We start from the raw sequence: 27,653 nt of genomic DNA on the forward strand, positions 1-27,653 counted from the left end.
TTCCCAATCCTAGTGAGTATACTATGTCAGTATATTGAGTAAATGTAAACAAAAGAAGGTACAATAGAGTGACAGTGCTATAGACAGTAACATGTATGGCCACAGAATTACCCATAGACAGCAAGAAAGATGGTGATTAGTGTCCGCTCCTCCACATGAACCCCGATGCGCGTTTCGCCACGAGTGCTTCCTCAGGGGGATGTGTGTATATGTGTTCCCTTTAGCAGCCCTTAAATAGTCACTGGGAAGTGTAATCAGTTAGATGCACATCGGCGCATCTCCGTTGGAGCGACTGGAAGCGAGGCAAGCCCCACATCCGGCTCCGGGCACGGCAGCACACATTCGGATTCCCGACGCGTATCGGGAGATCCGGGCATGCGCAGTGCGCCCTTGGAGACGGAGTGAATCGCAAACAGCCGCCGCAACAGACATGCGCACCACATCATTGGTAAAAAATGTAAATGAATCGTATTGTGTACTATACTAATTTTCCCTCCATGCCCTATATCATTAAGATGTATTAATTGACTTATATGAATCTAAATGGCCATATTCCCCTTATAATCCAGTATACGAAAAACATCTGAAAGGAGGTACGGCATGTTATCTCTGCAAATGTGTTCATATATAACGGTACTGTATACTGTAGAGTTAGGAAATCCTGTATAGGAAGATGCAATGTGTAAGACCGAAAGGAGTGCTACCGAAAGTGAAGAACTGTGTACAGTAATACTATAATTGAAAAATTTAGATTGATTAATCAGTATAAGGAAAAAGACAAACAAAAAAAGGATAAAATGTATCAAAAACACAAACATCAGTGTAACAGTGTATGACATATACAAGTAAACAAAACAAAAATTAAGGGGTACTCAATAACCCGGATTACAAAGAAGACCCATATACTATATATACAAATATGCCAAAAACTAAAGTGAAAAAATCCATGTTAAGCGTGATAGACATTTATGTAAATCATCATATATTCATTCCAAATTACACGTACATAGATTATTAGTAATGTATGCTAGTTGTAGTTAGATAAATACACACAAAGGTGATGAATGGTTTATAACATACATATATATTCAAATACATAACCGAAAACTGAAGTGAAGGCATCCGTGTAAAGCATGATAAATGTTTTTCTACATCATCATACTCATTCCAAATTAGACGTACTCAGAATATTATTAATAGTGTATGCTAGTTATTATGCAATTATAATTGGACACATACACACAAAAGTGATAAAAGGTTTGTAAAATACCTATACATTCAATTACATAGCCAAGCAAGAGACGCTCCGGCATGGCATGAATATAACGGAAAATCCACATTATTACAAAGAAACAACACCGTATCATCATATATGTTAACCAGAAAAAATTCAGAGGGCTCTCTCCCATTCTAAGGATCAAACAAAGGGCACTTGATGTATCGAACGCGGTACCTAATAAAAACACATACAAGACAACACATAATTAATATAGAATAATAAAAAACAGATGGAAGGTAGAGATTACAAGAATGGAACAAAACTAATATTTTCATTGAGTCCCTGAGGTGTCATTGATCCCAGCATGTCTATCCACTTACATTCCCTTTGTGCCAACACCTTCTTCACATTGCCCCCTCTGATGCCACAATGTATTCTGTCAATACCTCTTACTTATAGTGTTCTGGGGTTACAACTGTGGTGTACCTTGAAAGGTCTAGCTATAGTTTTTAGCTGTGTTAAATCTTCCACATCACTAGCCCCCATAATGTCACGTACGTGTTCTCCTGTGCGAATTCTCAGCTCTCTGGAGGTAAGTCCTACGTATATTTTTGAGCACCCACATGTGGCATAGTATGACACGTGTGTCGTGCTACATGAGATATAATCTCTGATATCAAAATGTCGCCTTCCATCGGCTGAGGAGAAGTTGGTTGCCCGACAAATGTTAGGGCAGGCTTTGCAGTTACCACAAGCAGTGGTGGATTAAGAAGACCATGGGCCCTGGGCTGTTACCCAAACTTGGGCCCCCCTTCTCCACCGCCACCCTGCCGCGCCGTAAGGCTGGGTTCACACAACCTATTTTCAGACGTAAACGAGGCGTATTATGCCTCGTTTTACGTCTGAAAATAGGGCTACAATATGTCGGCAAACATCTGCCCATTCATTTGAATGGGTTTGCCGACGTACTGTGCAGACAACCTGTCATTTACGCGTCGTCGTTTGACAGCTGTCAAACGACGACGCGTAAAAATACAGCCTCGTCAAAAGAAGTGCAGGACACATTATATGCAGGACACTTATATATATTATATGCAGGACACTTATATACATTATATGCAGGACACTTATTTCAGACGTAATTTGAGCCGTTCTTCATTGAACTCAATGAAGAGCAGCTCAAAATTTACGGCTGTCAGAGAAGCCTCGCAAAATGCGAGGAGGAGCAATTACGGCTGAAACGAGGCAGCTGTTTTCTCCTGAAAACAGTCTGTCTTTTCAGACGTAAAAGCCTGCTATCGTGTGCACATACCCTTACTATTGCTAACACTACCTTTTTGCACAAGCATTAACAAATGGGTGTTACGTTTCCCCTTTCACAGGGATGTGTCCCTACATACTGACAGGAACACACTGTGCATGGACACAGCGCCAACCCCCTTGTAGACAGCGCCACACCCCCCCCTGTAGATAAAGCCACACACACACACACACACACACACCCCTGTAGATAAAACCACACACACACACACACCCCTGTAGATAGAGCCACACACCCCTGTAGATAGCGCCACACACACAACCCCCTGTAGAGAGCGTCACACAGCCCCATATAGATAGCATCACACAGCCCCCTATAGATAGCATCACACAGCCCCCTATAGATAGCATCACACAGCACTCCCCCTTGTATATAGTGCCACACAGCGCTCCCCCCCTTGTATATAGTGCCACAGCACTCCCCCTCTTGTATATAGTGCCACACAGCGCTCCCCCCTTGTATATAGTGCCACACAGCACTCCCCCCCTTGTATATAGTGCCACACAGCACTCCCCCCCCTTGTATATAGTGCCACACAGCACTCCCCCCCCCTTGTATATAGTGCCACACAGAGCTCCCCCCCCCCTTGTATATAGTGCTACACAGCGTCGCTGAAGCCCTGGGATGACATTTTATCCCATATGACTGCTGCAGCCTGTGATTGGCCTGTGATTGGCTGTCACATGGGGTGAAACGTCATCCCAGGAGGCCGGCCCGGACGAAGAAACAGAATTCTGGGCAAGTGTAAGATTTTTATTTTTTATAAATTGCGTTATATAACATCGGTTATTTGTTGCGGGTTTTACCTCCCCATTGAGTTAAATGGGGAAAACCCGAAACAATTGAGTAGCGTTTACGCAAATACAATTGACATGCTGCGGAATAAAAAACCGCACCGCAAGTCAATTTCTGAGCTTTTTATTTCCCGCTTATCATTTACGCAGCGTGTGATGAGAATTGTTCACATCTAATCTACTCTGCTGCTACTGGGCTTAGGGCTTGTCCACACTTAACGGAATTGCTGCGTATTTTCCGCCCGGAAAATACTCAGAATACGGTAGCAGCAAAGTGAGTGAGATTTACCAAATCTCATCCAGATGCTGCGTAAAATTTCCGACCAGACATTTTGTCCTGCGGTGAGTATTTCTCGTGCTGCAGCATGTCAATTCCTGCTGCCGAAAGTGACTGAATTGCTGCGTTTTTTCAAAGGAGACGTCACCATCTCCTAACATTGAGAAAAACGCAGCAAAATACGCACCACTTACTGCAGTAAAAACCACAGGAAATGGTGCTTTTTTTTCTGTAGCGGAATTTCTGCTGAAATATATATATATATATATATTACACACACACACACACACACACACACACATACATACACACACACACACACACACTATACATATGTATGTATATATACACACACACACTATCTCTATCACAGACACACAAAGTACACAAAGTACGCACATTATGCACAAAGTACGCACAGTGCACAAAGTACGCACAGTACACAAAGTACGCACATTATGCACAAAGTACGCACAGTACACAAAGTATAAACAAAGTACGCACAGTACACACAAAGTACGCACATTATGCACAAAATACGCACATTATGCACAAAGTATGCACATTATGCACAAAATACGCACATTATGCACAAAGTATGCAGAGTACACAGAGCACTCCCATTATGCACAAAGTACACAAAGTAGGCACATTATACACAAAGTACGCACATTATGCACAAAGTACGCACATTATACACAAAGTACACAAAGTACGCACATTGTACACAAAGTATGCACATTATACACAAAGTACACACGAGTATGCACATTATACACATAAAGTACACCTTGTAAACACACATGAATATGCACATTAAACACACATGAATATGCACATTAAACACATTGTAAACACACATGCACTTACCTTTTATGTAGGATATTTGTGAGTCTTCACTGCAGCTCTTCTCCTGCTCACAGCCCGACTCAGAGCCCGCTGACAGTCTCCCCTCCCCCATGTCCCGACAGCTAGCAGCAGCAGGAGAGATGTTTAGAGCAGGGAAGGGGGGCTGGAGGGGGAGCTTCTAAAGCAGCACAGACCACGCTGCTAAGTAGGAGCTCCCCTCGCCTGACAGATGCGGTCCTGGCATCGGGGCTCCCTCCAGTGCTAGCGACGCCACTGGGCATGAGGGGGTTCGGGTGGTCATGGGCCCCCTGGGAGCCTTGGGCCCCGGGCGGCCGCCCGAACCGCCCTAATGATAATCCGCCACTGACCACAAGGATGACATGCTTTTCTAGGTCCCCGGGACCCAAAGGGGGATATCTGGCATGGAACATAATGACTTCTCACAAGAAAATCTTTCAAGTTCTTAGCTCTTCTAGCTGTCATCATAGGTCTTTCAGATAAGTTTTGGGCCAACTGTGGTTCAGATTTAAGAATAGGCCAGTGTTTCTCCAAGATGGCTCTCATCTTGTTCCATTGTCCATTATAGGTGGATATGAAACGTACCCCTGGATTCACAAATTTGTTGTTTTTCTTGCTCTCCTGTAACCAGATTTAATGAATCTATTGCTATATCCTCTATCTCTAAACCTATTTCTCAGGTCCAGGAATTGCTGTTCAAATAAGGCGTCAGAGGAACAGATCCGCTTCATCCTGAGGAACTGCCCAACAGGGATGGCTTTAATAGTGGACGGAGTGTGGGCTGATGATGCATGCAGCAATGAGTTAACCGATGTGGATTTACGGAATACATCAGTGTGTAGAAAACCCTGAACATCCGAAAAAAATCTGTATGTCCAGGAATTCCACATGGTGACGATGATGTTTGTATGTCAAGTTAATATTGAATGGATTTTGGTTAAGTTGCTGCATGAAACTCATCAGACCAGACTCCGATCCCTGCCAAATAAAGAAAATATCATCAATGTAACGTAGCCATATCTGCACCTGGTCGGCAGCATGGGCGCAGTCCCCGAGGAAAACCTGTCTCTCCCAAAGTCCAAGAAACAGGTTCGCATAGGACGGCGCACACGCCACCCCCATTGCAGTCCCTTGCTTCTGTAAATAGAAGCAATCCTTGAATACGAAGAGGTTATGACTCAAACTGAATTCCAATAGTTCAAGGATAAAATCACAGAGTTGGCCATCCCGGTTGCTGGTCCCTAGGAAGAAGCGGACCACCTCCAGCCCTAATGCCTTATACTCGTATAAAGTGACTCTATATCTGCGGTCACAAGATACATGTCCGATTCAATTTGGATCCCATTGATCCTACCAATAACGTCCGTCGTGTCTTTGACATAAGACGGTAAGTCGTTTACCAAAGTTTTTAAATAGGGGTCGATAAATTTACATGCCGGATCACATAATCCATCTATCCCGGACACGATCGGGCGTCCTGGGGGATCAATGGGATCCTTGTAAATCTTTGGTAGGAGATATAGAGTAGGGACTTTAGGATCATTAGTGATTAGCCCATCATGTATTTTTTGGGGAATAATACCCTCAAGAGTCATATCTACAATTCTCCAATTCTCCTTAGTTTCTGAGAAAAGAGATTGATTGGGTTTGTTGGCAATTTGTCATATATCGATCTATCACATAGCTGCCTAAAAACTTCCTTCTCATATTTTACTGTTGGCCAAACCACGACATTTCCCCCCTTGTCCGCAGCCTTGAAGACTACATCATCCAACGCTTGAAGTTCGCTCAGTGCCTTTCTTTGAATGCGAGTGTAAGGGTATGTGCACACACACTAATTACGTCCGTAATTGACGGACGTAATTCGGCCGCAAGTACCGGACCGAACACAGTGCAGGGAGCCGGGCTCCTAGCATCATAGTTATGTACGATGCTAGGAGCCCCTGCCTCTCCGTGGAACTACTGTCCCGTACTGAAAACATGATTACAGTACGGGACAGTTGTCCTGCAGAGAGGCAGGGACTCCTAGCATCGTACATAACTATGATGCTAGGAGCCCGGCTCCCTGCACTGAGTTCTGTCCGGGACTTGCGGCCGAAATACGTCCGTCAATTACGGACGTAATTAGTGTGTGTGCACATACCCTAACGACGGGGGTAGGGAAACGAACAAGTGAGCCCTAATCTACCAGCCACTCTGTCCCTGCCTACTTGCAACGACCCGCCCTAGGCGACGGGGTACAACTGGGCGGCGGTCCCTACGCTCAGTAAGTGCACGAGACAAACATACAAGGGAATACAAAGCAAAGGGAAAGGGAAAGGGGCAGTTGCCCACGGCAACACCGTGAGCAACCAGAGTGGTGAACGAGCCAAGTCAAACCAGGAGAGCACGAGGTACCAAACGCAAAGCAGGAGAGTAGTTAGTAAGCCAGGGTCAGTATGGAGAAGGATCAAATAGTAGGAGCTGTAGCTGGGCCAGGAAACCACACGGAAAGAATCACAAGCAAGGAGGAACAGGAAAGGCAGGTATAAATAGACAGAGGGCGGGAGCTAGCCGAGTCTGGCCAGGCTGCGATAGGCTCTCCCACTCCTAAGCCTGCCAGCCTGAGTGGTGGAAGCTGGAGTCAGTCTCAGAGACATAGACTCAGGTGAAGACTGATTATCTATGGGCGTTAACCCCGAATCTGTGCCTGGCAGATCCTTTACAGTACCCCCCCCTTTTATGAGGGGCCACCGGACCCTTTCTAAGTGGACCTGGTTTATTGGGGAAACGAAGGTGGAACTTCCTGACCAATACCCCAGCGTGAACATCCCGGGCGGGTACCCAAGTCCTCTCCTCAGGCCCGTATCCTCTCCAATGGACCAGGTACTGGAGGGAGCCTTGGACCATCTTGCTGTCCACAATCTTGGCCACCTCGAATTCCACCCACTCAGGGGTGAGAACGGGAACAGGAGGTTTCCTCGAGGGAGCCAAGGACGGGGAGCAGCGTTTAAGGAGGGAGGCATGAAACACGTCGTGTATACGAAAAGATGGGGGTAACTCCAGCTGGAAGGAGACAGGATTGAGGACTTCAATTACCTTATACGGCCCAATAAACCGGGGAGCAAACTTCTTGGACGGGACCTTAAGACACAAGTTCCTAGACAATAACCACACCAGATCCCCGACCATAAACAAGGGGTTAGCAGAACATTTTCTATCAGCCTGAGTTTTTTGTACGCTCTGGGACGCCTCTAGGTTCTTCTGAACCTGGGCACAGACTGTACACAGTTCCCGATGAACGACCTCTACCTCGGGATTCTTGGAACTACCAGGTGAAACGGAGGAGAACAGTGGATTAAACCCAAAATTACAGAAAAAGGGGGAGACCCCTGACGAGTTACTGACCCGGTTATTAAGGGAAAATTCAGCGAGGGGAATGAATGAGACCCAATCATATTGACAATCAGAGATAAAACACCTTAAATATTGTTCTAGAGATTGATTAGTCCTCTCCGTTTGGCCATTGATTTCAGGATGGAAGACAGAGGAGAAGGACAGATCAATCTCCAACTTTTTACAGAAGGCTCTCCAAAACAAAAACAAATTGTACCCCTCTGTCCGAAACAATATTGACAGGGACCCCATGGAGACGCAGGATGTGTTTGACAAACAAGGTAGTTAACGTCTTAGCATTGGGTAGTTTCTTGAGGGGCACAAAGTGGCACATCTTACTGAAGCGGTCCACTACCACCCACACCACCGACTTGCCTTGGGATGGAGGCAAATCGGTGATAAAATCCATGGAGATATGTGTCCAGGGTCTCTGGGGAATGGGCAACGAACGTAGTAAGCCCGCTGGTCGGGACCTGGGAGTTTTGGACCTAGCACAAACCTCACAAGCGGCGACGTAGGCCTTAACGTCTTTAGGCAACCCAGGCCACCAATAGTTTCTGACAATGAGGTGTTTGGTACCCAGGATGCCTGGATGACCAGATAGTGCGGAGTCATGATTTTCCCTAAGTACCCTTAGCCGGTATTGCAGGGGAACAAACAGCTTGTCCTCAGGAAGGTTCCCGGGAGCTGAACCTTGATCAGTCGCAATTTCAGAGACTAAATCAGAATCAATAGAAGAAATGATTATACCGGGAGGCAAAATACAAGCAGGATCTTCCTCCGAAGGAGGGCTTGCCATGAAGCTACGCGACAGTGCATCGGCCTTAATATTTTTAGACCCAGCCCTATAGGTAACCAAAAAGTTGAATATGGTAAAAAATAGCACCCATCGAGCTTGTCTCGGGTTTAGCCACCGGGCAGATTCTAGGAAAACCAGATTCTTGTGGTTGGTAGGGACCGTTACCTGGTGCCTAGCCCCCTCCAGGAAGTGGCGCCACTATTCAAATGCCCATTTAATGGCTAAGAGTTCGCGGTTGCCAATATCATAGTTACTCTCAGTGGGCGAAAACTTCCTGGAGAAGTAGGCACAGGGGCGGAGATGGGTGAGGGACCTGGTACCCTGGGACAAGACAGCCCCCACTCCCACCTCGGATGCGTCAACTTCCACGATAAATGGCTCCATTTGGTTGGGCTGAACCAGAACCGGGGCCGAGATAAAGCACTTCTTAAGGACCTCAAAAGCCTGGACAGCCTCAGGAGGCCAGTGGAGATCAGCACCCTTGCGAGTGAGGTCCGTAAGAGGCTTAGCGATGACCGAGAAGTTAGCAATAAATCTCCTGTAATAATTAGCGAACCCCAAAAAACACTAACGCCTTCAGGGAGGCAGGTTGGACCCATTCCGCCACAGCCTGAACCTTGGCGGGGTCCATGCGGAATTCATGAGGAGTGAGGATTTGACCTAAAAATGGTATCTCCTGTACCCCAAACACACATTTTTCGGTTTTTGCAAACAGTTTGTTTTCCCGAAGGACCTGGAGCACCTTCCTGACATGCTTAATGTGGGAGGACCAGTCCTTGGAAAACCCCAGTATGTCATCAAGGTACACTACAAGAAATATCCCCAGGTAATCTCAAAATCTCATTTATGAAATTCTGGAAGACCGCCGGAGCATTACACAACCCAAAGGGCATGACGAGGTATTCGAAATGACCTTCGGGCGTGTTAAACGCAGTCTTCCACTCATCCCCCTCTTTGATGCGGATAAGGTTATACGCCCCCCGTAGATCAAACTTAGAGAACCATTGGGCCCCCTGAACCTGATTAAAGAGATCAGGAATCAAAGGAAGGGGATACTGGTTCCTTACAGTGACCTTATTCAGGTTACGGTAGTCAATGCATGGCCTAAGACCACCATCCTTCTTCCCTACGAAGAAGAAGCCAGCATCTACCGGAGAAGTAGAGGGGCGAATGTAACCCTTGGCCAGGCATTCCTGGATATACTCTCTCATGGCTTCACGTTCGGGACAAGAAAGATTAAATATCCTACCCTTAGTAAGCTTAGCTCCTGGTACCAATTCGAATTCTCTATGAGGAGGTAACACTTCGGAGGCCTCCTTAGAGAAAACATCAGCGAAGTCCTGAACAAACTCAGGTAGCGTGTTCACCTCCTCAGGGGGAGAAATAGAATTAACAGAAAAACATGACGTCAAACATTCATTACCCCATTTGGTAAGCTCCCCAGTATTCCAGTCAAACGTGGGATTATGCAACTGCAACCAGGGAAGGCCTAAAACCAAATCGGACGATAATCCCTGCATCAACAGTACAGAGCACTGCTCCAAATGCATGGAGCCAACAAGGAGTTCAAAAACAGGGGTATGCTGTGTAAAATAACCATTAGCAAGAGGAGTGGAGTCGATACCCACTACCGGGACAGGTTTAAGCAAATCAATCAAAGGCATAGCAAGAGACCTAGCAAATTCCACTGACATGATATTAGCAGAGGACCCTGAATCCACTGCCGGTAGCAGACCTACCACCAAAAGAGACCTGAAAGGGAAGCAAGATCTTATTACGTTTCATATTTACGGGAAATACCTGTGCGCCCAAGTGACCTCCCCGATGATCACTTAGGCGCGGAAGTTCTCCGGCTGCATTCTTACGCTTAGGACAGTTGTTCACTTGATGCTTGTCATCCCCACAGTAGAAGCAGAGACCATTCTTCCTGCGGAATTCTCTACGTTGTTGGGGGGACACGGAGGCCCCGAGTTGCATAGGTACCTCTGAGTCTTCCGGGGAGGAACGAAGCAACGGAACCTCGGAAGGTATCACGGGGGAGTCGGAGGAGAAAACACAAACGTTCACGTTGTCGTTCCCTGAGACGTCGGTCAAGTCGTACCGCTAAAGCCATAACCTTGTCTAGGGAGTCAGAAGAGGGATAGCTAACTAGCAGGTCTTTCAGGGCATTCGACAGACCCAACCTAAACTGGCACCTTAAAGGAACAGTGTAATCAGAAATTATTTTTTTATATGTTAAAGATGTTAGTGCTTTATTAAAAACTTTTATATTTATTTGTGTGTTTGTGTTTTACTTTTTCTTATTTTTACACTTTTTCTTCCCTATGGGGGCTGCCATTTTTTATTCCATTTCTGTGTGTATCGATTAACGACACATACAGACATGGAATACGGCAGCCACAGTCCCATAGGGACTGCGAACGGCTCCCGTCCCATTGACTGCAGTGTACGGCGTCTGTGTGGGAACTGCGCATGCGCCGCTCCCACACAGTCCTATTCGAAATTGGCGCCGTCCGGCGCCATTTTCCTGTGGACCGGAAGTCGCGGCCGGACAGTAATATTACTACTTCCGGTCGCGGCTTCCGGATTTCTGCACTTGCACCAGCGGCAGCAAACGGAGCGGACGGGCCGGAGGGAGCCGCGGCGGCAGGAGCAGGTAAGAGATTTCAATGTATGTTCGTGTTTGTGTGTGTTTACTACTGTATGTAAACCTACTACACTGTGGGTTACCTTAAAAAATGGCGACACACAGTGTAGGAGGTTACACCGTTCAAACCCCTCGTTTATCCCGGCACTAGCCAGGATAAAGGAGGGGGGGATGCTGAGAGCTCACTAGAGGGAGGGCTTTTAACCCAATGTTGCAATGCTGCAACATTGGGAACAGCTCCATCTAGTGACCAAAAATGGGTAGTATTATAAATTAGAAATAATTTATAATATTTCCTGGACTCGTGCAAAAAAAATTAATAAATTTGAACAATGTTTAACCACCCACACACTAAATGTTTAATTTTTTAAAAAAAAACATGTTTTTCTGGCAACACATTCCCTTTAAGGCAGGGTCATTCCACCGAGAAGCTACGCACCACTTCCTAAAGTCAGAACAATACTCCTCAACAGGTCTCTTACCCTGACGTAAGGTCACCAGCTGACTCTTGGCAAAGGCAGTCCTGTCGGTCTCGTCATAAATGAGTCAGAGAGCAGAAAAGAAAACGATCAACGGAGGAAAGTTCAGGGGCGTCAGGAGCCAAGGAGAAGGTCCACTCTTGGGGCCCTTCCTGGAGCCGGGACATAATTATACCCACCCGCTGGTTCTCAGAACCTGAGGAATGAGGCTTTAAGCGAAAGTAAAGCCTACAACTCTCCCGAAAGGAGAGAAAAGCCCCCCGGTCCCCTGAGAACCGGTCGGGCAACTTGAGGTGGGGTTCAAGAGGTGAGGTGAGGGGTCTACCATGGTAGCATCAGGCTGGTTGACCCTCTGAGCCAGGGCCTGGACCTGTAGGGAGAGACCCTGCATTTGCTGAGCTAGGGTCTCAAGGGGGTCCATAGTAGTGACAGGGACCAGGGTAGACTAGGTATGGGCTTGTGATTATGTAACGACGGGGGTAGGGAAACGAACAATTGAGCCCTAATCTACCCGCCACTCTGTCCCTGCCTACTTGCAACGACCCGCCCTAGGCGACTGGGTACAACTGGGCGGCGGTCCCTATGCTCAGTAAGTGCACGAGACAAACATACAAGGGAATACAAAGCAAAGGGAAAGGGGCAGTTGCCCACGGCAACACCGTGAGAAACCAGAGTGGTGATCGAGCCAAGTCAAACCAGGAGAGCACGAGGTACCAAACGCATAGCAGGAGAGTAGTCAGTAAGCCAGGGTCAGTATGGAGCAGGATCAAATAGTAGGAGCTGTAGCTGGGCCAGGAAACCACACGGAAAGAATCACAAGCAAGGAGGAACAGGAAAGGCAGGTATAAATAGACAGAGGGTGGGAGCTAGCTGAGTCTGGCCAGGCTGCGATAGGCTCTCCCACTCCTAAGCCTGCCAGCCTGAGTGGTGGAAGCTGGAGTCAGTCTCAGAGACATAGACTCAGGTGAAGACTGATTATCTATGAGCGTTAACACCGAAGCTGTGCCTGGCAGATCCTTTACAGTGAGTTAAATTATCATTGGTCTTGTTAGTTGATAATCTTTTAAAATCATCAGTAGCCATTTTAGTTGAAATTTTCACCTGTGGGCATAGGGACAAGGGGGGAAATCTGGTGGATTTAGACACAACACTTGAAGGAAACATACCTGGCACTTCAGCTGTTTGTTCATGCAAAAGTTCTTCCAGTGCTAGCAGAGCCTCCCTTTCGGCTTGACTATTAAATTCCACAGGTCCCCTACTGTGTAGTTTTTTTTAGAACTACCTTTCTTGAGAAAAGGTGCAAAACTTTAGAGCTGTGAAAAAATTTAAAGAATTGGAAGGTGAAAAAATTCAAACCAGTGGAGGATGACCTTGAATGGGAGATAAAGCTCCCATTCCTAGATCTCCCCCTCTCCCTGTGCCATTTATAGACTCTGTGTTGCTGGTAGTCGTGGACATCTCATTGAAATTTGCCAGCCTTGACTGCACATATCTCTTTCTCCCATTTTATAAATTCTTTATCCAGATCCTCAGTTTGTCCAGTGCACTGTTGGACAATTCATATCTGAGTATTGCTTCAATGCCCTCTATCTCTTTCTCAATCTCTACCAAATTAGCTTGGTTGGAAAGAACCAATAGTTCCATATAACCCCTAGAGCATTTATCAGAGAGCTCCTCCCACTTCTTTTTAAAGTTAACATCATCCATTTCAAAGGAGGGAAAAACTTGGACTCGTAAACCACGAGGGATCAGATTTTTGGACAAGTACTTGTCCAGGAACGCCTTGTTCCACCAAATTTTAGTTCTTTGATTTAATAAAAACATTGTCATACTGATGGTTGGAGACTGTCAGTATGTGGGGACACAGCTCTTTGAGAAGGGGAATCGTAACATTAATTTGTCAATGCTCACACAGAAAGGAGGTGTTTAATATAGACACGGCGTGGCAGGGCAGTGGTGGAGAGGGGGCCCAAGTTGGTCAACAACCCAGGGCCTATAGTCTACTTAATACGCCACTGGTCCTAGGTGTGAGTGGTGTGCGTACGCATGTGTTCTAGGTGCGAGTGGTGTGCGTGCGCATGTGTCTTAGATGCGAGTGGTGTGCGTGCGCACGTGTCCTAGGTGCGAGTGGTGTGCGTGCGCACGTGTCCTAGGTGCGAGTGGTGTGCGTGCGCACGTGTCCTAAATGCGAGTGGTACGAATGCAGCATTTGTCCAGCTTCTGGGTTGCATCGGTGCGTCATGTGTCCAGCGTGTGTGTGTGTGTGTGTGTGTGTGTGTGTGTGTGTGTGTGTGTGTGTGTGTGTGTGTGTGTGTGTGTGTGTGTGTGTCTGAATATGAAACCTACTATTTAGTTACAGTATGGTGATATTTTAGCATTGTATAATTTGCAATATTTATACGTCAGTTTTAGGCAATGATCACGCAATCAGGATTTGATTAGGACTAAGTCCCTGATTCCACCTAAATCCCTTTCAAATCCACTAACATTCTGCATCAATTACAAGTGAATGGGCTATTTTATACCACATTCACATGCAGCGGAAACAAGTCTGCTTGAATTTTTTTCCGCTCCACGAAAAAAAAATCTCTAGAATAATGAGCATGTTCATTATTCTCGTGGAGGAGCAGTGGATTTGTTGGAGCTATCAGGACTATTCCTCTTACATTTTACACCTGTTTTAATAAATCTCCCCATGTCTTGAATAGCTGGAAGGTGGTCCCATGTACTCCACCAAAAACTGGCGGTGGGCTTTTGTGCTTGAAAATGCCCTTGGCCGATTTTAAGTCCCAGTCCGGCCCTGGGTGGAAGCATTGCTTCTAGGTCTGTATGTGTATCTTGGACCAATAAAAGATCACCATAGAGGATGCTGTTGCAACTGAATTTGTGTTGAACTGCAGTAGTGTGACATTGGTCTATGACACGGAGTCTGGTTATGCTGCTCAGCATCATTCACTTCGAAGGGCTGAGTTGCAGTACCAGAAACAGCTGCACGTGCACGGACTGTCACTGTGACAGGTACTGAAATTTGGGACAGCGTTCTGCTAATTGTTGGAGGTCATCAATGTAAAATCTTGGAAAACCCCTTTAAAGGGTTATCTTATGAAGTCAAACATATTCCATATGTACAACAAATAGAACAGGAACAGCACCAAAAACCAGTAAAAGGTAATTGAATGCAGAGTCGTCAGAGAAGGGTAGTCCACTACCAAGCAGCAATCTCAAATATTTAGCATTTTTATTGTGAGAGGTACATACCTTCTGGAAATAAATGGGTTAGGAATAGGAGAAAACCAATGTGGATAAATAAAAATGTAAATCAATAAATGACAAAAAGAAAGCATTTGAACTACTAAAACAAGAAAGCAGTGAAGAAGCACTAAAAAGCTATAGGGGGAAAAATACATTATGTAAAAACAGATAAAGGCAGCAAACCTGGAGACAGTGTGACTAATTTCTAAAGAGGGTAAAGCTAACCCTAAAATTTTCTTAAATTACATAAATAATAAAAAAAAATTGTTGGTCCATTAAATCTAATGTGCAAGAACTAGTGGAGGTAGATGATGAAAAAGCTAATTTGTTAAACTTTTTTTTTTTCCCCAATGTGTTCACAGAAGAGAATGAAATAGATGAAAGACAGAGGAATAAAAGTAAATTCTCCATTAAATGCCACATGTCTAACCCAGGAAGAAGTGCAAAGACGCCTTAAAAATATTAATAGACAAATCACCTTGTCAGCTGGCTTAGACTCCTGAGTTCTAAGGGACTTAAGTATAGTTATAGACAGACTGTCACGATCACAGGGTATGTGGAACCACTAAGCCGTTCTGCCCTAGGCCGGGAGGCAGCTGGCCTAGTCACAGTCTATAAAAGAGTCTATATCAGTTTGTAACACACGGGTACCTGAACTAGTCCAGACAGTGGCTGTGGCTTCAGCACCGATGGTGGTAGGTGCAGCAGGTTGCACCAGACGTGGCGGACAGTAGAAGACGTGGCAGAAGACACTGGACGTGGCAGAAGACACTGGACGTGGCAAACGACAGCAGGTGCAGTAGACACGACTCCAACAATAGTAGGCACAGGAACGAGAACACAGCACAGGATACAGTAACAGATAACAACTCGAACGGGAAAATACTAAGGGACAGACTTGGGATAAACTAAACGCTCAGGCAAGGATCAGAAGGGCAGGGGCCTTCTTATAGTCCAGGAAGTCATGTGAGTTGATGATGATGATGATTGCTTTCATGTGCGCACACTGGCCCTTTAAGAGCAGGCACGAGCGTGTGTACGCACCCTACGGGACACAGCGGACCGGAGCGAAAGTGAGCGCTGGCGTCTCCAAGGAAGGAGATGGGGACCAACGCTCACAGATCCATGGCTGCAGCGTCGGGAGGCGAGTAAACCCGACGGCCCGTGGCCATGAACGCTACGCAGACCATGATTTCTGAAGTTAATATTCAAAAAGGAGTCAAAAAGTGAGCCCAGGAACTATATGCCAGTAAAATTTAAGCTCTATTGTGGGTAAAGTTTTCTAAGAGATGATATCCTGGAGTATCTCAATGAAAATAAAAGGTTTAACTCCATGTCAGCATGGATTTATGAGTGATCTGTCCTGTCAAACTAATCTGAACAGCTTCTATGAGGAGGTAAGTCCTAGACTGGAATGGGGTGAATCACTGGATGTCATATATCTTGACTTCTCCAAAGCATTTGATATTGTGCTACATAAAAAGTTGCTACATATGTTGGGACAGAGAGAAAATGTGTGTAAGACTGTTTCCATCTGCGTTCGTTATTCCATTGTGCTGCTCATATCAGAAGTTTTGATCACTGGGGGTCCGAACACTGAGACCCACACTGATCGTTGAAACTAAGCGTTCAGGTGATGGCGGTGCCGCTTCGTTTCTGATCAGCTTCCACTGGAAGGCCAAATGAGCGGTGTACGGACACATAGCCTTTCTATTGCGCCCTTACACTGCTCTGAGGAAAGCCAATCAAAGACTAAGCGAAACAGCGCTCACCCAAGTGCTTCTGCCGCTTTGTTTTAGCGACCAGTGGTGGTCTCAGTGCTTGGACCCCCACCGATCAAACTTTGCAATATGTCACTATCAGATGTCAAAAGTTTTTTGAAAGTTTAGTTACACTTTAACGGTACATACTCTCATTGGGAACCAATTAACCAAGTTCTATTTCACTGCACATATACAAATAATGTCATTTGTCATATACTTACGTTTTGATTTAATCTTCTAACACCCAATTCCAGCGCTGGTCACGTGATGCGTCTCAAGTAGCAAAATCCTTACTTCCGGCGCTAGCACGTCCATGATCGGAGTTCCATTTTCCGGCTGGCTCAATGTACGGGTACGTCATTCCTCATGTCACTGAGGGAAGTGGTGGACCGGATACTCCCTTTCTCCTGATAGTTTCCGATCTGCTGCTAGGGGAGAGAAACACTGCTAGTCTCTGAGCATGCGTGGTTTCTACACTAGCAGTGTTTACCACACATGCCCACTCTTGCGCTATCCCAGCGCCTGCATGTAATTTTCTCCCCCCTAGCAGCGGACTGAAAACTATGAGAAGAAATTATGTGATGTCAGGAGCCAGTTACATAGTTAGTACGGTTAAAAAATGACACATGTCCATCAAGTTCAGCCAAGGGATGGGAAAAATGTCTAAACATAGGAGCTTATATTTTTTTGTTCTAGGAAGTTATCTAAGCCTTTTTTAAAGCCATCTACTGTCCCTGCTGTGACCAGCTCCTGCGGTAGGCTATTCCATAGATTCACAGTTCTCACAGTAAAGAAGGCTTGTCGCCTCTGCAGGTTGAACCTTCTTTTCTCTAGACGGAGGGAGTGCCCCCTTGTTTTTTGAGGGGGTTATACATGGAACAGGATGTCACCATATTTTTTGTATGTGCCATACATATATTTATATAAGTTAATCATGTCCCCCTTAGTCGTCTTTTTTCAAGGCTAAATAGGTTTAATTCTTTTCATCTTTCCTTATAACTTAGATTCTCCATGCCGCTTATTAGCTTCGTTGCTCTGCTTTGTATTTTTTCCAACTCCAGAGCATCCTTTCTATGAACTGCAGCCCAGAACTGAACTGCATATTCTTGATGAGACCTTAGTAATGCTTTGTAAAGTGGTAATATTATATCCCTGTCCCACGAGTCCATGCCTCTTTTAATACACGACAATATCTTGCTGGCCTTTGAAGCTGCTGATTGACATTGCATGCGGTTATTTAGTTAATGATTTACAAGTACACCCAGATCCTTCTCAACAAGTGACTCCCCCAGTGTAGCTCCAGAGGCGTAGCTAGGTTCTCCTGCACCTGGGGCAAAGATTAAGATTGGCGTCCCCCCCACATCTCCTTCCCCCTCGCCATGTTTGCTTTGTCTACCAATCAATGAGGTGTCACACACCTTGTAGATAGTGTGACATACAACCCCTCTCTTGTAGATAGTGCCACAGACAGCCCCCCTTGTAAATAGCGCCACACAGACCCCTTGTAGATAGTGCCACACACAGGCCGCTTCCCCCATTGTAGATAGCGGCACAATCCACAACTTGTAAATAGCGGCACACTCCGCCCCCTTGTAAATAGTGGCGCACACACAGCCCACTGCCCCTTCGTAAATAGCACCACATTCCCCCCTTGTAAATAGCACCACACTCCCCTCTTGTACTTAGCGCCACACTGTAAACAGAGCGATGAGCGGTAGCCTACCGCTACCACTCACCGCTCTGCCTGACATGACTTACCGGAGGAGCCGAGAAGGTCATACGGCGCAAGCAGCGGCGGAATTCCTTCTGACTAGGGTCGGTGACAGCCAGGGCCGACCTTAAGTTGGATGGAGCCCTGTGCGGGACTCTCTATTGCCGCCCCCTACAAAAAAAACTAAAATTAACCACATATATAGACACGCACATACTGGAACATATATACTGTACATACATACATAGAGACAGATATTTAGACATACAGGCAAATACACATACACACATCTGGAATATATACATACAGGTAAATATATAGACGTACTGTTAAGGATCTGCCAGGCACAGCGTCTGTATCCACGCCCATAGGTAATCAGCCTGCACCTGCTTCTATGTCTGTGAGACTGACTCCATCTTCCACCACTCAGGATGGCAGGCTTAGGAGTGGGAGAGCCCATCACAGCCTGGCCAGACGGAGCTAGCTCCCACCCTCTGTCTATTTATACCTGCCTTTCCTGTTCCTCCTTGCTTGTGATTCTTGTTTTGTTTCCTGGCCCTGCTGCAGCTTCTTTAACCATTTGACCCTGCTTCATATCGACCCTGGCTTACTGACTACTCTCCTGCTCTGCGTTTGGTACCTCGTACACTCCTGGTTTGACTCGGCTCGTTCACCACTCTTGTTGCTCGCGGTGTTGCCGTGGGCAACTGCCCCTTTTCCCTTGCTTCTGTGTACTCTTGTCTGTTTGTCTGTCGGGCACTTATTGAGCGTAGGGACCGTCGCCCAGTTGTACCCCGTCGCCTAGGGCGGGTCGCTGCAAGTAGGCAGGGACTGAGTGGCGGGTAGATTAGGGCTCACTTGTCTGTTTCCTTACCCCCATCATTAAACGTACAGACACATACACACGCAGATAAATACACAGACAGGAACATATACAAATACATAAAAGGCACATATATACAAGCACAAAGACACATTCACAAATAGTCCCATATATACACAGTACAGATAATGTGGTAGATGTTACCTGCAGTCCTATCTAACACCATAGATAACACACAGTGACAACTCTCGGAGTACAGATAATGTAGTAGATAACTATACCCACAGGCACACAAAGTCATATATATAAGGGCAGCAGAGTATATAAGGGGCAGCAGGGTATATAGGGGCAGCAGGGTGTATTAGTGGCAGCAGGGTGTATTAGTGGCAGCAGGGTGTATTAGTGGCAGCAGGGTGTATTAGTGGCAGCAGGGTATATAAGGGGCAGCAGGGTATATAAGGGGCAGCAGGGTACATAAGAGGCAGCATAGATATCTGCATTTCATCTGTTCTACTTTAATATTGAAGACACACTTTTACAAAGAGACATAAACACATGCAGAGACATACATACACACACACACACACAGTGACATATACACGTACAAACACAGAGAAACATACTGTATACACACAACACACACAGACACTCAGGTTTCTTGCAGGACGGGCTGTGGGCGGAGCTTCCACCTCTGCTTCTCGGCTGTTATTTACTCCGTGTGTGTGCAAAGCACAATATAGACACAGAGCCCAGTGGCGCCCCCTACATGCTGGGAGGGTGCAGCACGAGACTGGACCCAAGTCAGAACGCCGCTGCGTGATCTCCTGGCTCTGCCTAAAGATGATAGCTGCTGCAGGTGTTCGACATACAGGGCACAAATCAGCAGCGGTCAGCCGCTCTGCGGCGCCCCCCCCTTCCTTATCACCAAGTCGCACCCCGCCTGTCCCCTCTAGCTACACCCCTGCCCTAGGACATATGATGCATGCAAGTTGTTGGTACCCAGAAGCATAACTTTACATTTATCTACATTAAACTTAATTTAACAGAAAACCAACCCAAGAAAATATGATCGACTACAGCACAAATGTAGAGAAAAATACAAATTATTCTTTATTGGAATAAAAACATGAGACAGATAAAAATGGAACTAGGGGATGAGTCACACAGTAAAAAAGGACGTCTGATCAGTCAAACATGCCAGGTATGGATATTGTGTCCACGTATTGTGTAATAGCAAAATAGGAGTAAATGCATGTAGTCATATAAAGAGCCGTGTCTAATGGAAAACAGCACGGATATAATCAAGGTACATCAGATGACAACAGCACAAATCGCAGAGAGGTAAAAAGCAGATGCCGATAGCTGTGGTAATTACAAAATACGTATATACCATCAATAATGATTACAACTAGTTACCAATGTAATGTGCACCAAGTAGTGCCAGAAAGTGCTTGAAATCAGAAGATGACCATAAATGATGAACATAATGGAGCTATGCTTGCTACACAGGACAGAAAAGATAACACTACATACCAGTGGACATGATGGAAACAGGGATGAAACGTCCTGACCCGACGCGCGTTTCGGCGATTGCCTTCGTCCGGGGTTAGGGTCACAACTGCTTGTGCCCACCTATATATAGTATAGAGCCATGTACATGTGTGTAATTAGATGCTGTAAGGAGAGGTATCATGGACCGGATGTGGAGAGTCGGCGTCTGATGCGGGGTACCAAGATGGCGCTGCCCCACTTCCTGTACCACGTCATCAGAGAGGATGTGAGGCGGCGAGGTCTGACCACGCCCCCCACATCCTGCTCCAATCATAGACAGCGGACGGAAGAGGCCAGGGCCACTCCCCCCCCCGGGGGAAATCTGTAATTATACAGAATAACCATACCATCAGCGCACTGCCACAGATCACATGTATGCCAGAAGAGGATTAGACAGGATAGATGTTTAAGCTGAAATAGTACAGCCAGAGTAGATGTTACAGATAATACCATAAAATATCTAAATGTGCCGATGCAAACATAAAAAAATCAATCACAAAAGGTGAAGGATAATAAGTGAGAATGTGAATAGGAGTGGAGTGAGACACCTTGTGGTGAAGTGAATGAATGACAAGTAAAGGGAATGAGTGAAATGAAATAGGAGAAAGTTTGTGCCTGGATATTACAGAATAAATGGACCAGTTGGTGAAGTTTGTGCCTGGATATTAAAAAATAAATGGACCAGTTGGTGAAACATAAAAAGTGTACGACGGTACCGAAAAATGTAAAATAAAAAGGACCGATAATGTGATGGCATGAAATGTGAATACGAGGTCAACAAGCTGGTAGTTGTTAACTGTGATGCAAACTATACTAAGTGTACATGACAAAATAATGTGTGAAGGAGATTGAATTTTTATGCATATGAGCATATCGTACAATACACCATAAGCATGTGAACATATCGTGCAATACACCATAAGTATGCTATATTTAAAGGAAATAGGTCGCCAGTCACAACAAGAGACCATACTAAGGACTATGCGTATAGTATATATGTGACGTAACAGTAAAACGCAATATGTATAAAAATTAATATTAAAATCACATAACAATAAAGTGCATATATGAATGCAGGAAAACATATCAAATAAATTCTCGTTCTTATTTCCTCGTTGTCCTCTATTCGGAACTTTCACTGTGGTCCAATCGATAGCCTCCTCTGATGATCACTGTGAATGATACCATGGCTCTGTATATACAAATGGGCAGAAAGAGGGTAGTTAGTGCTAAAAAGTGACACAGAAAATGAGGAAAGGGTAAAAACCAAGACCCATGACAGGAGTCAATGGCTACAAAAACGGAGCGAAGCTCAGAGATTCATTAAGTCCATGTGGAAACATTGTCCCAAGAGTCCAGATCCAGCGAGTCTCGCATTGTGCAAGCTTTTGTTTAATGGCCCCACCTCTCGTGCCACAAATTATATGGTCAATTCCCCTCACCTTTAATTTTGAGGGGTCGCAGGAGTGATGCAATTTAAAATGCCGAGCCACAGGTTTCAAGTTCTCCAAATTCTCTGCCCCTGATGCCCGCTTAATGTCGGCCATATGTTCTCGTACACGGACCTTTAGCTCCCTGGAAGTGAGACCGACATAAATTTTTGGACAAGGACAAACTGCATAGTACACAACAGCTTTGGTGGTACATGTGATGGAGTGAGTTATGTTGAAGGTCTTACTACCTGAGGCATTAGTGAAGGTGCTTGTTTTTTCTACATTGGGGCACGCGACACATTGTCCACAAGGCTTACAACCCCATTTTGGACCCTTGGTCCCAAATGGGTATTTTGATTTTGTTTGATCATAATGACTTTTGACTAGATGATCTTTTAGATTTTTGGATCGTCTAGCTGTAACACTAGGATATTTCGTAATGAACCTATCCAAAGTGGGATCAGATAGTAAGATCGGCCAGTACCTCTTTAGGATTTCTCTCATCTGTTGCCATCGTGAGTGATATCCAGTGATGAATCTCACCTGATGGAGTTTATCTGTCTTTTGCTTAGGAAACAGCAGGTCATCTCTCGGTGTGCGCTTTGCCCTTTGGTAGGCTTTTTTAATGGATCTCTTGCTGTAACCCCGTTCCAAAAATCGGTCTTTGAGATCATCTGCCTGTCTTTCAAATAATGGATCAGAGGAGCATATTCTCCTTATTCGCAAAAATTGCCCGATGGGAACCGCTTGGATGGTCTGCGGGGGATGAGATGAAGAAGAATGTAGTAATGCATTCACAGAAGTTTCCTTGCGAAAAACATCGCTATGCAGGAAACCCTGTTCATCCGTGAAAATTTTGACATCCAAGAAATCCAGACAACTGGGATGTGCTTTATACGTAAATTTTAAATTTACATCGTTTGTATTCAACCCAATCATAAATGAGTCAAGATCCACATGTGTGCCCTTCCAGATGACCAGAATGTCATCAATGTAACGGGTCCAAAGAAGGACCCGTGCCATTGAGTCATTCCCGTCATCTGAAAAGAGATCTCTTTCCCACAGCCCCAGGAACAGGTTTGCATACGATGGTGCACATGCTGCCCCCATGGCTGTTCCCTGGAGCTGTAGGTAGAAACAACCATTGAATACAAAAAAGTTGTGTGTTAGGACAAACTCAAGCATCTGAATGATGAATGAGCAGAGTGATTTGTCCAATTCTGACATAGATAGAAAATATTTGACTGCCCTTATCCCGTCTTCATGCTTAATGCATGTGTATAGGGATTCCACATCAATGGTCACAAGGAGCATATCATTGTCAATGCTGACACCGCTGATCTTCTGCAGCAAGTCGGCCGTATCACGAATGTATGATGGTAAATTAATTACAAGGTTTTTGAGATGGAAATCAATGAATTTACAAATCCCCTCCGTGAGGCTGCCCCTACCTGAAATAATGGGCCTTCCTGGTGGGATCTTTTCATTTTTGTGGATCTTGGGTAGTAGATATAGGGTTGGTACGGTTGGCTCATCCATTGAAAGTGCCGTATGTAGTTCTTTGGAGATGGTGTTATCTTCTACTGCCTGCAGAAGTCTGCCCTGTAACTCTGATCTAAAGGACAGCAAGGGGTTAAAAGTTAATTTCTTGTAACATTGTTTATTCCTCAACTGTCGATTCACCTCTGCCTCATACATGACACATGGCCAGACCACCACATTTCCCCCCTTATCCGCCGCCTTGAATACCACATCGTTGATTTTTTGTAATTGTTTGAGGCTGCTTCTCTCTGAGGGAGTTAGGTTATCATTTTTAATGTGCCTTGGAATGTTCCAAAATTCCTGGGTCACTGTTTTGATAAACAGATCAACAGCGGGGCATAAGCTAAGAGCAGGGAACTTCTTGGATTTAGTGCGGATGCACACTGGAATATTACCTGTAGCATCGTCAGTCTTGTGCTCATCCAATAGATCCTCTAAAACTTTAAGTGCCTGTTGTTCCTCCATAGTTGGAAAATGTTCCCTGTCCACTGGTTTATCAAACCATTTTTTAAAGATGAGTGAACGGCCGAAGATGTGTAGGTCTTTCACTGCAGAGAATATATCAAAACCAGCACTTGGTGAAAACGTCAAGCCTTTGGTTATTAATTCTAGATCGATATTAGAAAATACGTGTGTTGACAAATTAATTACCTTCAAACTGCTGCTCTGATCCCGTACATCTAGCCGCTTTCTATTGGCCACTTGTCTCTGTGCCATTTTCCTTTTAGGGCGAGTGTTGAAGTTGGGTCTAAGGGACATGTGCTCTGTTTCACTCTGGGAGGACACAGAGGAAATAGAGGGAGTACGGCTACGGCCTCCTGGGGCATGATTTCTTCTCCATCTATATACCTTATTATTTTGGAAGTCTCCGATGTCTCTAGAGAATTTCTTAGATTTAGTGTCTTGAATGTCTTTTTCCCATTCAACAAATTGTGCATCAAGGTTGTGTTTAAACTTGACCATACTGTCTGTGGACATAAGTGGAAAAAATTGAGCCTGGACATTTTCTATTTCTTCGTCCATTGACACTATCATTTTCTGGTTGAGGTCAACCAGAAGCTCCATGAATTTCCTCGAGCTCTGGTTGCACACCTCTTCCCATTTAGACGTGAACTCCTCCTCAATAATGGGGAAGGAAGGGAAGATTTGGATTCTCAGACCCCTTGGGACAAGGTTTCTCTGGATGTAATTTTCCAGGAAGGTTTTGTTCCACCACACTTTCATGCGGCGGTGTAACAGATTTGTGTATTTACTCTGAAGCTCGCTGACATTTTTGCAAACATTAAAACCAAATACTGGGGACTCATCCTTGAAAACCTGTTCCATCTGGGATCGCCAGGCACATTCCCTGGCTTTATAATCCATGAGGCCCGTGGTATTGAGCTCTGTGAGAACACAGAAAAAATTAAGTACAAGACCGATAAAATACCAACACATAGGATGCAATGGAAAATAGTGCTAGAAAGTATCAACAAAATGAACTATGAGACAACATTACTGGCCATAATAGATGCACTATATATTGAATCCTACGAAGTAACCAAGATATACTTGGTGCGTCGATCAGAAATTGACAGAAAACCAACCCAAGAAAATATGATCGACTACAGCACAAATGTAGAGAAAAATACAAATTATTCTTTATTGGAATAAAAACATGAGACAGATAAAAATGGAACTAGGGGATGAGTCACACAGTAAAAAAGGACGTCTGATCAGTCAAACATGCCAGGTATGGATATTGTGTCCACGTATTGTGTAATAGCAAAATAGGAGTAAATGCATGTAGTCATATAAAGAGCCGTGTCTAATGGAAAACAGCACGGATATAATCAAGGTACATCAGATGACAACAGCACAAATCGCAGAGAGGTAAAAAGCAGATGCCGATAGCTGTGGTAATTACAAAATACGTATATACCATCAATAATGATTACAACTAGTTACCAATGTAATGTGCACCAAGTAGTGCCAGAAAGTGCTTGAAATCAGAAGATGACCATAAATGATGAACATAATGGAGCTATGCTTGCTACACAGGACAGAAAAGATAACACTACATACCAGTGGACATGATGGAAACAGGGATGAAACGTCCTGACCCGACGCGCGTTTCGGCGATTGCCTTCGTCCGGGGTTAGGGTCACAACTGCTTGTGCCCACCTATATATAGTATAGAGCCATGTACATGTGTGTAATTAGATGCTGTAAGGAGAGGTATCATGGACCGGATGTGGAGAGTCGGCGTCTGATGCGGGGTACCAAGATGGCGCTGCCCCACTTCCTGTACCACGTCATCAGAGAGGATGTGAGGCGGCGAGGTCTGACCACGCCCCCCACATCCTGCTCCAATCATAGACAGCGGACGGAAGAGGCCAGGGCCACTCCCCCCCCCGGGGGAAATCTGTAATTATACAGAATAACCATACCATCAGCGCACTGCCACAGATCACATGTATGCCAGAAGAGGATTAGACAGGATAGATGTTTAAGCTGAAATAGTACAGCCAGAGTAGATGTTACAGATAATACCATAAAATATCTAAATGTGCCGATGCAAACATAAAAAAATCAATCACAAAAGGTGAAGGATAATAAGTGAGAATGTGAATAGGAGTGGAGTGAGACACCTTGTGGTGAAGTGAATGAATGACAAGTAAAGGGAATGAGTGAAATGAAATAGGAGAAAGTTTGTGCCTGGATATTACAGAATAAATGGACCAGTTGGTGAAGTTTGTGCCTGGATATTAAAAAATAAATGGACCAGTTGGTGAAACATAAAAAGTGTACGACGGTACCGAAAAATGTAAAATAAAAAGGACCGATAATGTGATGGCATGAAATGTGAATACGAGGTCAACAAGCTGGTAGTTGTTAACTGTGATGCAAACTATACTAAGTGTACATGACAAAATAATGTGTGAAGGAGATTGAATTTTTATGCATATGAGCATATCGTACAATACACCATAAGCATGTGAACATATCGTGCAATACACCATAAGTATGCTATATTTAAAGGAAATAGGTCGCCAGTCACAACAAGAGACCATACTAAGGACTATGCGTATAGTATATATGTGACGTAACAGTAAAACGCAATATGTATAAAAATTAATATTAAAATCACATAACAATAAAGTGCATATATGAATGCAGGAAAACATATCAAATAAATTCTCGTTCTTATTTCCTCGTTGTCCTCTATTCGGAACTTTCACTGTGGTCCAATCGATAGCCTCCTCTGATGATCACTGTGAATGATACCATGGCTCTGTATATACAAATGGGCAGAAAGAGGGTAGTTAGTGCTAAAAAGTGACACAGAAAATGAGGAAAGGGTAAAAACCAAGACCCATGACAGGAGTCAATGGCTACAAAAACGGGGCGAAGCTCAGAGATTCATTAAGTCCATGTGGAAACATTGTCCCAAGAGTCCAGATCCAGCAACTTAATTTGCCAAGTGGACACCCAAAAACTTAGTTTGCTTAAATCCGCAATTCACAAACATTTTCCATAGACTGAAAATTACTACATCGCTTGGTGTCCTCTGCAAAAATAGAAATAGTGCTATCAATCCCATCCTCTATATCATTAATAAATAAGTTGAATAATCGTGGTCCCAGGATGGGACCTGGGGTACACCGCTTATAACCGGGGACCATTCAGAGTAGGAATCATCGACCACAACTCTCTGGATACGGTCCTTGAGCCAATTCTCAATCCAATTACAAACTATACTTTCTAAACCAATAGTCCTTAATTTACCCATTAGACGTCTATGAGGGCAGTGTCAAATG

General features: G+C 44.9%; 1 protein-coding gene across 7 annotated transcripts; it reads right to left on the reverse strand.

The window, feature by feature from the left end:
• Nucleotides 1-873: 873 nt before the first annotated feature.
• Nucleotides 874-27,604, reverse strand: LOC142658024 (uncharacterized). Of its 7 annotated transcripts, none has more exons than XR_012850020.1 (5): nt 25,918-27,604; nt 20,861-25,238; nt 18,552-18,675; nt 17,015-17,218; nt 874-1,453 (listed from the first exon to the last, which is right to left on the reverse strand). XR_012850020.1 is itself a non-coding variant. In XM_075833666.1 (3 exons), exons 1-3 carry the CDS (start codon nt 25,925-25,927, stop codon nt 22,014-22,016), a joined length of 2,985 nt encoding a protein of 994 aa, XP_075689781.1. In that variant the 5' UTR covers nt 25,928-27,604; the 3' UTR covers nt 20,415-22,013. The 7 variants fall into 7 exon arrangements, 4 of the variants coding, with proteins under 4 accessions (XP_075689781.1, XP_075689779.1, XP_075689782.1 ...); XR_012850019.1 differs by having other exon boundaries at nt 17,015-17,221; XR_012850021.1 differs by lacking the exon at nt 17,015-17,218.
• Nucleotides 27,605-27,653: the final 49 nt, after the last annotated feature.

Source organism: Rhinoderma darwinii, chromosome 7 (genome assembly GCF_050947455.1).
Source record: "Rhinoderma darwinii isolate aRhiDar2 chromosome 7, aRhiDar2.hap1, whole genome shotgun sequence".
In the NCBI taxonomy this organism is placed as follows: domain Eukaryota; kingdom Metazoa; phylum Chordata; class Amphibia; order Anura; family Rhinodermatidae; genus Rhinoderma; species Rhinoderma darwinii.